The 15,218-nt window shown below is 40.5% G+C and overlaps 1 protein-coding gene across 2 annotated transcripts in view; it reads left to right on the plus strand.

Moving 5' to 3' along the window:
• Positions 257–15,218, plus strand: part of GRM1 (glutamate metabotropic receptor 1) — a 438,757-nt gene continuing 423,795 nt past the window's right edge. For both annotated transcript variants that reach the window (XM_018053312.1, XM_013966589.2), the window contains exons 1-2: positions 257–350; positions 1,773–2,787. In XM_018053312.1, coding sequence (XP_017908801.1) covers positions 2,088–2,787 — 700 coding nt within the window. In that variant the 5' untranslated portion in view covers positions 257–350; positions 1,773–2,087. The remainder of the gene's footprint in view (positions 351–1,772; positions 2,788–15,218) is intronic.

The following is a 15,218-nucleotide window of genomic DNA, read 5'->3' on the forward strand; positions in this document are numbered from 1 at the left end:
TTTTGCCAAATCTGACTGTTCATATTCCTGGCAGCTTCTTTAAGAACACTCCGGCAGTAAAGGAATTAATATTCGCCACTTATTCCTGGATTTTATCCCCCACTCCTCCATTAAACGACTGGTTTTTATGCATGAAATAGACAAGCCTTGGGTGACCTGTTTTTTTTTTTTTTTTTCCCCTCCCCCCTCCCTTTTTTCCTTGCGGTAAAATAGTGCTGAAGAAAGAGGGCACTAGTGTACAGCCCAGATCGCATCCTTGCACCGTCTGGATTAGAGCTGAGGCGTCTGCGAACCGCGCGTGGCCGCGGTGCTCTGGCCCGGGGACCACAGCGCTCTTTACCCGGACTCAGGTACGTCTCAAGTCCAAATTCTTCAAGCAGACCCAGGTGAGCAGACACCTTGCGCTGGCAAACCCACCCACTATGGCAGAGAAAAAGTCCTAGTAGGGGATTTTTCTTCTTGTCCCAGAGGCATCCTCGATTATTTATTTCTTCTAGTCCTGCCTCCCCGGGAAGCCTCGGGACCCATGGATGCCTGGGCTGTCTTTCTTTTGCCTGCCTCACCTTCTGTGTGTATGCTTTCTCCCTGCCTGCTCCCTTAGCTCCTTTCTCGTCTGACTCTCACCTTGAAAAAGGAAGCCGGAGAGGGACGAGAGAGAGAGCCAACTTCAGCCCCGCAGGCGGCTGAGATTTGGCGCCTCTGTCCCTGAAGCGGTAGGGTTTGAATATACCTTCAGGAGCACTAGCTGCGAGGCGAGGAGAATGAGGATGGAGGGGTGTAGGGGAAGCGAGGAGGTGTGTGTGTGTGTGTGTGTGTGTGTGTGTGTGTAAAGAACGCAGGGAGGGGGGTCGAAAGAGAGAAGTCGAGGGTTGGCAGAGGTGGGGGTGGGGGTTAAAGAATTGCAACTCGCTGGTCAGCAACCGGCTCTGCGGGAGATTGTCTCGGCAGCTTGACCAAGCACTGTCCAGGGTTCTGAAGGCTGCAGGGCTTTGCTGCCGCCGCGGGAGCAACCCGGAAGCTCCCCTCTGTTCCCTTTCTAGCAACTATGTAGGGAAGTTGCAGGGACCCCTCCATTCCCTCCCTCTCTCCCTCATGGGTCGCAGGAAACTAGTTACCCGACCTGCACCCTTCTCCCCCTCCCCCAAAGTCTACAGTAAGATGACTTCTGGGGGATGGAGGCGATGTACCAAAATCCGACATGTGGAGACTTTACCAGGCGTTGCCTTAGTAACTAATATGGATTTCCTCAAACTGGCAAATTTATATTTACTATTTGGGTAGTATGTTATCTTCAGCCCCTCAAAGTTAAAGTAAAAGGTGGATTCCTGGTTCGAGTTTATTTGGAAGTAGCACTTCCACCTTCATAACGAAAGAGTTTCCAAATTTCTTCTGGGGAAAAAAAGTTGATCTTTTCAAACCTGGAAAGTTCTCTAAGGTCGGAAGCCCTAGCTCCTCCTTCTCCAGCTTCCCTCCTCCCCCTGGAGTCTGTAAGCGTGAGGGTATTTGGGGACCTGGAAGAGACCTGAAGGTGCAGGAGAGGGCGGGTCGGCGGGGCTCTGAGCCTCCCAGGACGCGCGACGGAGGAGAACAGTGGGGGCAGAACGACCACCTTCCTCCTTGACCAGAGCTGTCTCTCAAGCTGTCCCTCCAGCCGATATTATGATGTCCTTCCAGCCCCTATCATGAAATGGGCCGGGCAGTTAATAACCGTAGAGCTTTGACACAGGTCCTGTGATAAGGGAGCTTTGATTTTCTTCGTCTTTTGTCTGCAGCGTCCAGCTCACCACAGCCACCACGACTCCCATTGCACCCTCGGTCAGTTTACCCTGATGCACCAGTGAAGAAAGGGGACTCGAATTCCTCTAGAGACGCCGCTAAGGCGTAAAGGTGGTCGTGGAGGACCAGGAGGAGGAGGCGGAGGGGAAGGAGGAGGGGGTGCAGACGCCGAAGTCTTCGGACGATTGGTATTGGCAGACTGGACCGAGCGGCGAGAGGCAGGCGTCGGGTCCACGCTGTGAGCGCGCAGAGCCGGCTGGCTGGACCAGCGTGGGCACGCGGCTGGCGGGCTGGACGGCGTCTTCAGCACAATGGTCCGGTTCCTCTTGGTTTTCTTCCCAACTATCTTTTTGGAGATGACCCTACTCCCCAGAGGTCCCTGCAGGAAAGTGTTGCTGGCGGGAGCCTCATCTCAGCGCTCCGTGGCCAGAATGGACGGAGATGTCATCATCGGGGCCCTCTTCTCAGTCCATCACCAGCCTCCGGCCGAGAAGGTGCCCGAGAGGAAGTGTGGGGAGATTAGGGAGCAGTACGGCATCCAAAGGGTGGAGGCCATGTTCCACACTTTGGATAAGATCAACGCGGACCCGGTCCTCCTGCCCAACATCACTCTGGGCAGTGAGATCCGGGATTCCTGCTGGCACTCCTCCGTGGCTCTGGAGCAGAGCATTGAGTTCATCAGGGACTCTCTGATTTCTATTCGAGATGACAGGGACGGGCTCAACCGCTGCCTGCCAGACGGTCAGACCCTCCCCCCAGGCAGGACTAAGAAGCCCATTGCGGGCGTGATCGGCCCCGGCTCCAGCTCCGTCGCCATTCAAGTTCAGAACCTGCTGCAGCTCTTTGACATCCCCCAGATCGCGTACTCTGCCACCAGCATCGATCTGAGTGACAAAACTCTGTACAAATACTTCCTGAGGGTGGTCCCTTCTGACACTTTGCAGGCAAGGGCGATGCTTGACATAGTCAAGCGGTACAATTGGACCTATGTCTCCGCAGTCCACACGGAAGGTAGGCATTGCATTTGGGGAAGAAAAGTACCAAGAAAACCAGGAATTGCACAGATGTGAGCTTGGGTTCATAGTGTTATTTCTGTTATTTCTAGCGTCCTAGGACAGACTCTACCCTTTTCAGTACATGTCCAGCCAAGCATTGCCTAGTTCTCCTTCTCCTATAATAATAGTGCAGGAAAACTGTCCCCTGGTGTTTCTGGGGGTAGTAGGAAGCAAAAAGACACCAAACTCTCCATGAATAGTGCCAAATTGTAGTTTCTGGATTTACGTATTTGTTTTTCTTTGTATTCAGAGTTTCTTTGCCCCTTTATACTACCCTTGAATGACTGCTGTGGTTTTCCATGCTTAATGGAAATGGACTAATCCAATGTGAGAGATTAGAAAAACAGAAAACAAACTGCTGTTGCCTTAAATTGGACTTGAAAACTTTATCTTGCCTTAAGCAGCTGAAGGTGCTTCTTGGTCCTGGTGCGCCCCCCCTTCTTACACATTTAAAAGTTACCTGTGTTAAGGTAATTAATGTTGGATTAATGAAGTCATCTTCCTCAATATACTGGATACATATTTTAAATTCTAGGGTGCCTTATAGGTACAAAGGAAAAATGAATAATTTAAAGAGTATATTATTTTTTCCGACTTAATGGGAAATTTTTTCCTACTTAAAATGGTCCATATGTCTTCACTCCCCCTAAGGATTGTCTTGTTTTATGAGCAATAGCACTGATGACCTCTTGGATTTGAATTTTGGTTTCTAGTTTTTTTTTTTTTCCTCCTAACACAATGACTTTGCTTGTTAGAATTTAAAGTTAGACAAATTATAAATTACTAACAAAATGATAGTAGATATCAGGTTTAAAATAGCTTTTAAAAGTGAAATATATTTTACCTGAGGCCAAAAGCTTTGATGTATACAATCTTACAGACATGAATTCTTAAATAATTTCTTATATGTAACTTTTATTTACTCTTCTCATCTTACCCTATACTGATTTTTGAGTCATTTACTTTTAACTCCCCCTGGTTTATAGAGAAATTGAGACCCAGGTTACAAATCAATGTCCAGGACACTCACGTGTATATGCTGGCATATGGAAGAGAATCTTGAGGTTATTGCTGCATTCATATTTCTTAATATCAGATTATTAATATAAAGGCCATAGGTATGACTTCATGTTCTCTTAACAAGGTACACAATATTCAGTCACTGGTGTGAAGTCTGATATAGAAATTTAGAAACATTCTCACTGAAGTGGTGATATGGTTATGTTAATGAAAACTGATACTTTAAAGGGAGCAGAGTTTTTAGGAAAAACAAAAATTATGTAGAATTATACATTATAATTTAAGATTTTAATTTTGGGGAAAAAGTGTTCCTGTTGCAATATTATGACTTCTCATAACTGACTCCTATTTCTGAATCTGGATTTTTTTTAGTGAACTTGTGTATCTCTTTTTCAGCAAAATCTTATATTACTCTTTTGAGACACAGAGTTAAATTCAGAGGTGAACTCATTACATTTTTTGCTTAATGTTAGTTTACTGCATTTTGTTGTTTAATATTGTTTCCTCCAGTGCTTAGATGGAACATCTTTAAAGCACAAGTTCAGAATGTGTTAATTATCAGCATTAGAGAGATCTAACAGGGAATGGCAAAATGTAGATTGAATGTGATTTATTTAATTATTTAACAGCTCTTCCTCAAGTGAGCTAGATAATTGATTATAGATATTAGAAGTGTAAATTCCTTCTTCAAGAAGATGTAATATTTTATCATTTTTACAAGGTAGTTTTATTTTCTGTATTTTATTATGTCTTTTTTTGGGGGGTAGACAGGAGTGGAGAAAAGACCCCCCTTCCACTCTTCAATATGTTTTCCAGTTGCATCATTTTGCTAAAATAATTGTTTATAGTGCGTTGTTTTCTGACAGCTAGAGTTATCTTTTTGGAAAATTAATTGGACTTGTGTTTGCCAATTTTGTTGAGGAAAGGCTGATATTAAAATTCCAGCCTCGTGTTAGTTTGGATCACTTTGTTTCCTCTCTGCCCTCTGACTTGTGTTGTGTGGTAGGGCTAATATCCCCATAGAGTTAGAATAATTGATTCGAGACTGGTTTGTGTTCAAAGAACAGCATCAGATCTAACTTTGGTGTATATTTTATTAGCAAGAAACGATGGCATTCACCTGGCCTTTAATATATGATATTTTATTTCTTCTCAAAGGGAATTTATTTCCTCTCTTATTACATATAATATCTGTGGAAGCTAAATTGCTTTTATTTTGTTCTATCTGTGAAGAAATATAACAGCGTCCTTTATAAGCTCCGACTGAAAATTTATTTTTTTCTGAGGCTCTGCCCTCCTGCTTCTCAGGGACCCACAGTGTACTGGCCTGAAGGCACTTTCTTGCATCATTTAGTAATTTTCCTGTCTTCAGACTGATGGGGTCACCTCCTGGTGACAGTTCCCTGTCAAAAAGCAGCTAAGACCACATATCTGTGCTGTCTTTGCCATCTGGGCACTATTCACGAGGAAAGCTAGTTTGTCTGGATATTAGCAATTTGGAGTTTAGAAATTCTGGGACCTCCAGTGACCTTCACCTCTCCTTTCTAAATGAACCATTCTCTAGTCAATTTATCATCACAGTTTCTTTTATTAGAAGTTAGCCTAGTATAGTTAACATCAAAAGTATTAGATGACTAGATTAGCGTACTTTCATTTGTGTGGTTACTGTTGACTGACTTTAAAATCTTAGATGAACCATCCTATTCTTTCCGAAGTTTTATATCCCTCCGCTATTTTACTTTATATACAAGTTAAGCTTGGAGGTGTTTTCTGCTTTTGTTTTTGTTTTATTTAGGTAGAATTCCGCCGTTACATTCTTTTACGTACTTTCAATCTTCTACCATGTCATTTGTGCCACACTTGTCCTCTATTCATGACAACTATCAGTTTAGCTGACTTAAAAAGAGGATAAGTTCATATGAAGTTACCTGCAATGGGCTCTCCAGAAATCTTTTCAGGATTAGTTCCTGAGAGGCATATTGAAATAGGATCAAAGGAGGGCACTGAAGCAATAGAGCCTTGTCCACAAAGAAAAATGGAGTGTACTTTGGAGTAAGCTGCTCACCTGGAATGTGTGTCTTTAAATATGCTAATCATAGAGTACAAAAATAGCCTACTTCTGTGAAGAATATCTCGGCCAAGGACATTGTATCCTGTCCTTCTGATAAAATACAGATTCCCCACCCAAAACCAAATTTATCACTTCAGAAAATTTTAGAAAACAATACTTAAAAATTATCCTAGTGGATTAAATTCAAAGCTTTGTATGAGTCCAGTAAAGAATATTGAGTTCAATAAAGAGTATTCTAATAAAGAATATTAGCTTCAGAAAGTTATTTTTTTGGATTGAATATATTTCATTTCTCCTAATATTTGTCTCATAGTGTCAGGGGAGTATTGATACGGTAAGCGATTTAGTGATGCTGCTGTGCCCTTTTGCTTACAGTTATGTTTTTACTGCGGTGCACTTTTTTTGGACATTTGCTTACACTTAATATAAGATGTGCCTTTTTTTTGGCTTCTTTTCAAAATCTGATCTTTTTAGAAGCTTTTCTCTATTTGATATAAAACATTCTAAAATTCTAATGGCATCAGAGGAAAAAAGTCCTCATGAATCGTAAGAACATCAGTTAATTGTTACTTTAGCTAATGCACTGACCTGCAAGAATTTTATTTTTACTAAATATCTTATTTCCTATCTATACACCAGCAACTTTCTTTGTACCTTTCTTTTCTTGATTCCAACCTACTTCACTGTTAAGTCAGCTTAATAAATGTTCTATTTTATCACAAAATAAGAAATACATCTTAAAAAGTTATTTAGGCTGCCAAACTAAAGAGTCTTAAAACACCATTATTACATCTTTGCCAAAAAGTGGTTCCCATATGCTCTAAGTTTCCTAGTTGTGATTGGGATTTCTAATGAGAGTTGAAGAATATAGGACTTATATTCATAGGCAGAGTTTCACCCATTAGTCAGTTTTTCTATTTAGTGACGTTATCGCCTGAAATTTCTGTCAACTACTGGGAATTATCCAAACAATTCAAATTTCTCTTCCACGACATATCTGGTGTTAATGAACTCTCTCTCTTTTATGCCATAGCTCACCAGTTCCTTTACCTATACATTTAAATTTTAGTTCCATTACTAACATAGATAACTCAAGTAGTTCTTAGATAAGTTATAATCCAAAAGCCATTTAAAAAAATACGTGCTGCTTCTAGGCCACATCTTCTTTCTTTTCTGTTTGAATAATTTTTAATATTATTATTATTATTCTGAGTAAGACTTTTTGTTTCCTTTAAATGTAAAAATTTTAGCTTAAGTCTGCCTTATCAATAAGTCTTGGAATTTTTTTAAAATTTAATTCATCTTAGCATCCCAGCTTTGTGTCTTCATGATTTGACTATATATGTTAAAACTGAGTGAAACAGAGTTAAATGTAAATCCCCATAGCGCTTCACCAGCAAAGTACTGCTCTGGTTCTCACTCAGTCTGTTATGAATTCCTTTCACAGTTAAGTTTGTTCATTACATGCTACACCACTTTATAAGATAAATAAATGGCTTAAAAGTAGGAAAATCATCACAGCACATTTACAATTTGAATAACAAATTTACTATACCAAAGACTGTTTATAAGAAATTTGAATACTTGGTTTCAGTTACTGAGTTCTTTATACTCTAGAAAGGAATTATGGTCTGAGCACATGTGAAATGAGTAAAAGAAAAGTATTAATATAGACATTTAGAAACATGAGTTTATATGTGTTTAGGGAACACTGAGAGAAGATACTGGTAAGTGGAACTGGCTAGAAAAAAAGCTGGAGAAAAGGGAATTTTGATTAGCTTTTTAATATGGCATTTGTAAAAGATAAAAGCAGTGGAAGAATGTCCCCACTGGGGATAAAATAAGCAGGTCTGCTTGGCTGGAGTGGAGATTGTGGGCCAGGAAATAATTAATAATAAAGGTAGCAACTCAAATGTGGGTCCTTTTATTCTGTGATTCCATGAGTCTTTATCAATATGGAGGACAAATAATGGAGAATCTTGAAGCCTGAGACAAAGAGTTTTCATTTAAAGAAAGAAATATCAAAGCATACCAAAACAGTTTGGTATGATTCAAAGGTAGTTTAAAGAAAGTGAATTCTTTCTGAAATCTGTAGGGATGATGCATTGGACGTGGAAGAAAACTAGCCATGAAAGGTTACGTTAGTAGAATTCTAGATACTAGGCTGTTAAAAATAATTGGGAAGAATAAAAATACTTCAAAGGAATACTTTTTAGGAGGATTTGATGTACCAAAGTGTTAGAAACAAAGAGTCAAAGATATCTTCAGTTTTGCAATTCTGAAGGACCAGGAGAATTTTGGTGTAATTAAGAGGCTTTCCGGATGGCTCAGTGGTAAAGAATCCACCTGCCAATTCAGGAGATGCGGCTTCAATCTCTGGGTTGGAAAGATCCCCTAAAGAAGGAAATGGCAACCCACTGCAGTATACTTGCTGCGAAAGCCCATGGACAGAGGAGCCTGACAGACTATAGTCTGTAGAGTTGCAAAAGAGCTGGACGCGACTGAACGACTCAACAAAAACAACAACAATAGGCCTGTAATAAGTAGGTTTCAAAACCATGATTCTTTATGTTTAAAGACATGGATTTAGATTTTAAGAGTTTAGCTTGATGTGAACTTTGGCTAAGAAAACATACATTACTAGTGAGAGTGCGTATCTGGACAAAAGAAAAGTCAGGGACACACATAAGTTACCCTATTTGTGATTTTAATAAAGTGTTCACATCCAAGTAAACCTTGTGTACCCAGAGCCTTGGTTACCTGACTGACTAACTTGAGTACTTGAGAGCTGATTTCTTTAAACTCCAACCTTTTACGTTTTAAACCTGTTACAAGGTGGTCTTTGAAAATAGTGTTATATAACTCCCTCATATCTTTTAAAGAGCATGCAGGGTTTAATAGCAACTATTCTTGAGTTACTGAAGTAATCATTCTGAATCCCAACTGTTACATGTGTTGGGGTACAGTGATAATATTAAAGCCTTTTGGAAAACATAAAAGCCACATTCTTATAGAAAATGGCCCTTAGTTCAGTTCAGTCGCTCAGTCATGTCCAACTCTTTGCAACCCCATGAATCGCAGCACACCAGGCCTCCCTGTCCAGCACCAACTCCCGGAGTTCACTCAGACTCACGTCTATCGAGTCGGTGATGTCATCTAGCCATCTCACCCTCTGTTGTCCCCTTCTCCTCCTGTCCCCAATCCCTCCCAGCATCAGAATCTTTTCCAAATGAGTCAGCTCTTCGCATGAGGTGGCCAATGTACTGGAGTTTCAGCTTTAGCATCATTCCTTCCAAAGAACACCCAGGACTGATCTCCTTCAGAATGGACTGGTTGGATCTCCTTGCAGTCCAAGGGACTCTCAAGAGTCTTCTCCAACACCACAGTCCAAAAGCATCAATTTTTCGGCCCTCAGCTTTCTTCACAGTCCAACTCTCACATCCATACATGACCACTGGAAAAACCATAGCTTTGACTAGATGGACCTTTGTTGACAAAGTAATACCTCTGCTTTTGAATATACTATCTAGGTTGGTCATAACTTTCCTTCCAAGGAGTAAACGTCTTTTAATTTCATGGCTGCAGTCACCATCTGCAGTGATTTTAGAGCCCACAAAAAAAGAAAGTCTGCCACTGTTTCCCCATCTATTTCCCATGACGTGATGGGACCAGATGCCATGATCTTCGTTTTCTGAATGTTGAGCTTTAAGCCAACTTTTTCACTCTCCACTTTCATTTTCATCAAGAGGCTTTTTAGCTCCTCTTCACTTTCTGCCATAAGGGTGGTGTCATCTGCATATCTGGGGTTATTGAGATTTCTCCCGGCAATCGATTCCAGCTTGTGCTTCTTCCAGCCCAGGGTTTCTCATGATGTACTCTGCACAGAAGTTAAATAAGCAGGGTGACAATATACAGCCTTGACATACTCCTTTTCCTATTTGGAATCAGTCTGTTGTCCATGTCCAGTTCTAACTGTTGCTTCCTGACCTGCATACAGATTTCTCAAGAGGCAGGTCAGGTGGTCTGGTATTCCCATCTCTTTCAGAATTTTCCACAGTTTATTGTGATCCACACAGTCAAAGGATTAGGCATAGTTAATAAAGCAGAAATAGATGTTTTTCTGGAACTCTCTTGCTTTTTCAATGATCCAGCGAATGTTGGCAATTTGATCTCTGGTTCCTCTGCCTTTTCTAAAACCAACTGGAACATCTGGAAGTTCATGGTTCGTGTATCGCTGAAGCCCGCCTTGGAGAATTTTGAGCATTACTTTCCTAGTGTGTGAGGTGAGTGAAATTGTGCAGTAGTTTGATCATTGTTTGGCATTGCCTTTCTTTGGGATTGGAATGAAAACTGACCTTTTCCAGTCCTGTGGCCACTGCTGAGTTTTCCAAATTTGCTGGCATATTGAGTGCAGCAGTTTCACAGCATCATCTTTCAGGATTTGAAATAATTCAACTGGGATTCCATCACCTCCACTAGCTTTGTTCGAGTGATGCTTTCTAAGGCCCACTTGACTTCACATTCCAGGATGTCTGGCTCTAGGAGAGTGATCACACCATTGTGATTATCTTGGTCGTGAAGATCTCTTTGTACAGTTCTTCTGTGTATTCTTGCCACCTCTTCTTAATATCTTCTGCTTCTGTTAGGTCCATACCATTTCTGTCCTTTATCGAGCCCATCTTTGCATGAAATGTTCCCTTGGTAGCTCTAATTTTCTTGAAGAGATCTCTAGTCTTTCTCATTATGTTCTTTTCCTCTATTTCTTTGCATTGATTGCTGAGGAAGGCTTTCTGATCTTTCCTTGCTATTCTTTGGAACTCTGCATTCAGATGGGTATATCTTTCCTTTTCTCCTTTGCTTTACACTTCTCTTCTTTTCACAGCTATTTGTAAGGCCTCCCCCGACAGCCATTTTGCTTTTTTGCATTTCTTTTCCATGGGGATGGTCTTGATCCCTGTCTCCTGTACAATGTCACAAACCTCTGTCCATAGTTCATCAGGCACTCTATCTATCAGATCTAGGCCCTTAAATATTTCTCACTTCCACTGTATAATCATAAGGGATTTGATTTAGGTCATACCTGAATGGTCTAGCGGTTTTCCCCACTTTCTTCAATTTAAGGCTGAATTTGGCAATAAAGAGTTCATGATCTGAGCCACAGTCAGCTCCTAGTCTTGTTTTTGCTGACTGTGTAGAGCTTCTCCATCTTTGGCTGCAAAGAATATAATCAATCTGATTTTGGTGTTGACCATCTGGTGATGTCCATGTGTAGAGTCTTCTCTTGTGTTGTTGGAAGAGGGTGTTTGCTATGACCAGTGCATTCTCTTGGCAAAACTCTATTAACCTTTGCCCTGCTTCATTCCATATTCCAAGGCCAAATTTGCCTGTTATTCCAGGTGTGTCTTGACTTCCTACTTTTGCATTCCAGTCCCCTATAATGAAAAGCACACCTTTTTTGGGTGTTAGTTCTAAAAGGTCTTGTAGATCTTCATAGACTCATTCAACTTCAGCTTCTTCAGCATTACTGGTTGGAGCATAGGCTTGGATTACTGTGATATTAGATGGTTTGCCTTGGAAACAAACAGAGATCATTCTGTCGTTTTTGAGATTGCTTCTAAGTACTGAATTTTGGACTCTTTTGTTGACCATGATGGCTACTCCATTTCTTCTGAGGGATTCCTGCCCGCAGTAGTAGATATAATGGTCATCTGAGTTAAACTGACCCATTCCAGTCCATTTTAGTTCACTGATTCCTAGAATGTTGACATTCACTCTTCCCATCTCCTGTTTGACCACTTCCAATTTGCCTTGATTCATGGACCTAACATTCCAAATTCCTATGCAATATTGCTCTTTACAACATTGGACCTTGCTTCTATCACCAGTCACATCCACAACTGTGTATTGGTTTTGCTTTGGCTTCATCCCTTCATTCTTTCTGGAGTTATTTATCCATTGATCTCCAATAGCATATTGGGTACCTACCAACCTGGGGAGTTCCTCTTTCAGTATCCTATCATTTTGCCTTTTCATACTATTCATTGGGTTCTCAAGGCAAGAATACTGAAGTGGTTTGCCATTCCTTTCTCCAGTGGACCACATTCTGTCAGACCTCTCCACCATGACCCGCCTATCTTGGGTGGCCCCACAGGGCATGGCTTAGTTTCATTGAGTTAGACCAGGCTGTGGTCCATGTGGTTAGATTGACTATTTTTCTGTGATTATGGTTTCAGTGTGTCTGCTGTCTGATGCCCTCTCGCAACACTTACCATCTTACTTGGTTTTCTCTTACCTTGGACATGGGGTTGCTCCTGAAAATGGCCCTAGGTTGCCATATTTTGAGTTCCTGTCTTTGTGATTTTCTCTATATTGAATAGACTTATTAAACCATTTTCTAGTTATTCATCAGTGTTTAGTTAACAGCACAGTGTACAAAGGATTGAGGTGAGACCCAAAGATGAAAAAAGGAGGCATTTTTTTTTGCATTTTTTTCCATGGGGATGGTCTGATCCTGTCTCCTGTACAATGTCACAAACCTCTGTCCATAGTTCATCAGGCACTCTATCTATCAGATCTAGGCCCTTAAATATTCTCACTTCCACTGTATAATCATAAGGGATTTGATTTAGGTCATACCTGAATGGTCTAGCGGTTTTCCCCACTTTCTTCAATTTAAGGCTGAATTTGGGCAATAAAGAGTTCATGATCTGAGCCACAGTCAGCTCCTAGTCTTGTTTTGCTGACTGTGTAGAGCTTCTCCATCTTTGGCTGCAAAGAATATAATCAATCTGATTTTGGTGTTGACCATTGGTGATGTCCATGTGTAGAGTCTTCTCTTGTGTTGTTGGAAGAGGGTGTTTGCTATGACCAGTGCATTCTCTTGGCAAAACTCTATTAACCTTTGCCCTGCTTCATTCCATATTCCAAGGCCAAATTTGCCTGTTATTCCAGGTGTGTCTTGACTTCCTACTTTTGCATTCCAGTCCCCTATAATGAAAAGCACACCTTTTTTGGGTGTTAGTTCTAAAAGGTCTTGTAGATCTTCATAGACTCATTCAACTTCAGCTTCTTCAGCATTACTGGTTGGAGCATAGGCTTGGATTACTGTGATATTAGATGGTTTGCCTTGGAAACAAACAGAGATCATTCTGTCGTTTTTGAGATTGCTTCTAAGTACTGAATTTTGGACTCTTTTGTTGACCATGATGGCTACTCCATTTCTTCTGAGGGATTCCTGCCCGCAGTAGTAGATATAATGGTCATCTGAGTTAAACTGACCCATTCCAGTCCATTTTAGTTCACTGATTCCTAGAATGTTGACATTCACTCTTCCCATCTCCTGTTTGACCACTTCCAATTTGCCTTGATTCATGGACCTAACATTCCAAATTCCTATGCAATATTGCTCTTTACAACATTGGACCTTGCTTCTATCACCAGTCACATCCACAACTGTGTATTGGTTTTGCTTTGGCTTCATCCCTTCATTCTTTCTGGAGTTATTTATCCATTGATCTCCAATAGCATATTGGGTACCTACCAACCTGGGGAGTTCCTCTTTCAGTATCCTATCATTTTGCCTTTTCATACTATTCATTGGGTTCTCAAGGCAAGAATACTGAAGTGGTTTGCCATTCCCTTCTCCAGTGGACCACATTCTGTCAGACCTCTCCACCATGACCCGCCTATCTTGGGTGGCCCCACAGGGCATGGCTTAGTTTCATTGAGTTAGACCAGGCTGTGGTCCATGTGGTTAGATTGACTATTTTTCTGTGATTATGGTTTCAGTGTGTCTGCTGTCTGATGCCCTCTCGCAACACTTACCATCTTACTTGGTTTTCTCTTACCTTGGACATGGGGTTGCTCCTGAAAATGGCCCTAGGTTGCCATATTTTGAGTTCCTGTCTTTGTGATTTTCTCTATATTGAATAGACTTATTAAACCATTTTCTAAGTTATTTCATCAGTGTTTAGTTAACAGGCACAGTGTACAAAGGATTGAGGTGAGACCCAAAGATGAAAAAAGGAGGCATTTTTATTATCTTGAGAAAGCTTGAACTCTTCTTGATTTTTCTGCCAAACCATCTATCACCCTGTGAGTCTGTTTGCTTTGGAACAAATTTTATAAGTAGCTGGCAGGCATAGGGTAGATGGTGATAGAGACTTCTATTTTGTGTTTCTATCATGTGGCTTGGCAGTTGCCAGTCCTCTTCAAGCACTAAAATTTTTTCTCCTAGTGATCTATGGAGCTAATATACAATGGCAATTTTTATGGACTTTTAATAACTTTCTGGGCAGTGGCTAGAGTGGCGTCATCATAAAGAGATTTGTCAGAAACCATATTTTCATCATGCCATGTAGGACCACAGTGGGCTAGGGGAAGCATAACCAAGGAGACAATAGTTTTGTAAGCACCTACAACCATTGAAAAAACCAACTCATAGTGCATGCAGTTTTGATATTAGATTGGAAGCAACATCTCGGTAGGAGAGGGTTGTCAGTTTTCAGAGAAGCTGTAGTTGAAAATTACAGTCAGGCTGAGACATAAAGTCTTGTCAAAATGATGTAGCTGTCTTATCCATTAAAGGGCTATCATTAGATTTTAAACTTATTGGAAATATTTATATATTTTATGTGTGCAAGTTCTACTTATTTTTCATGCTTAATTGCCTTCTATAAATGTCTACAACATTTTAAAAGACAATTTTCATGAAAAATTATAATTTTAATTTTCTTCAGTCTCATGGGAAGATTTACTTTCTTAAACTTATGACGTTGGGGTTCAAATATGGCAGTAATGTTTTTATGAAGGATACTGGTGCAAGCAGAAACTTGGTGATCAGATATCCTCATTTATCAATTTAGAATCATCTATTTTAATTACTTCATGGCCAACAAATTGAAGATTCAAGGCAGTTATCTAAATGATTCAGATATAAGTCTTAATTGGCAGTTGAAATGCAAGACAATTTGGGGGAGCATTTTTTTGCTTGCCAAGCAACTCTGTTTGCTTTCTAATGAACATATGACCTTTTATTCATTGATAAATTCATTTGTCTATTACTTGTCAGACATTGGTCTTGGTGCTTGTAACATATAAATTGAAATAATAATAGTTATTTTTATGATTATTTCATTATTGTTACTACTGTCCCTAAGGGTCCCATAGTCTGTGGAAGAAACAGAAATATATAGGTGGTTAAAGGCTTATGAGTTCCAGAAAGTACATTTAAACACTTAGAAAATAAATGGATAAAAGACTATGAAAATAGTATACATTCATCTCAGTTTTATGTA

The sequence above is a fragment of the Capra hircus genome, chromosome 9, assembly GCF_001704415.2.
Source record: "Capra hircus breed San Clemente chromosome 9, ASM170441v1, whole genome shotgun sequence".
Lineage (NCBI taxonomy): Eukaryota > Metazoa > Chordata > Mammalia > Artiodactyla > Bovidae > Capra > Capra hircus.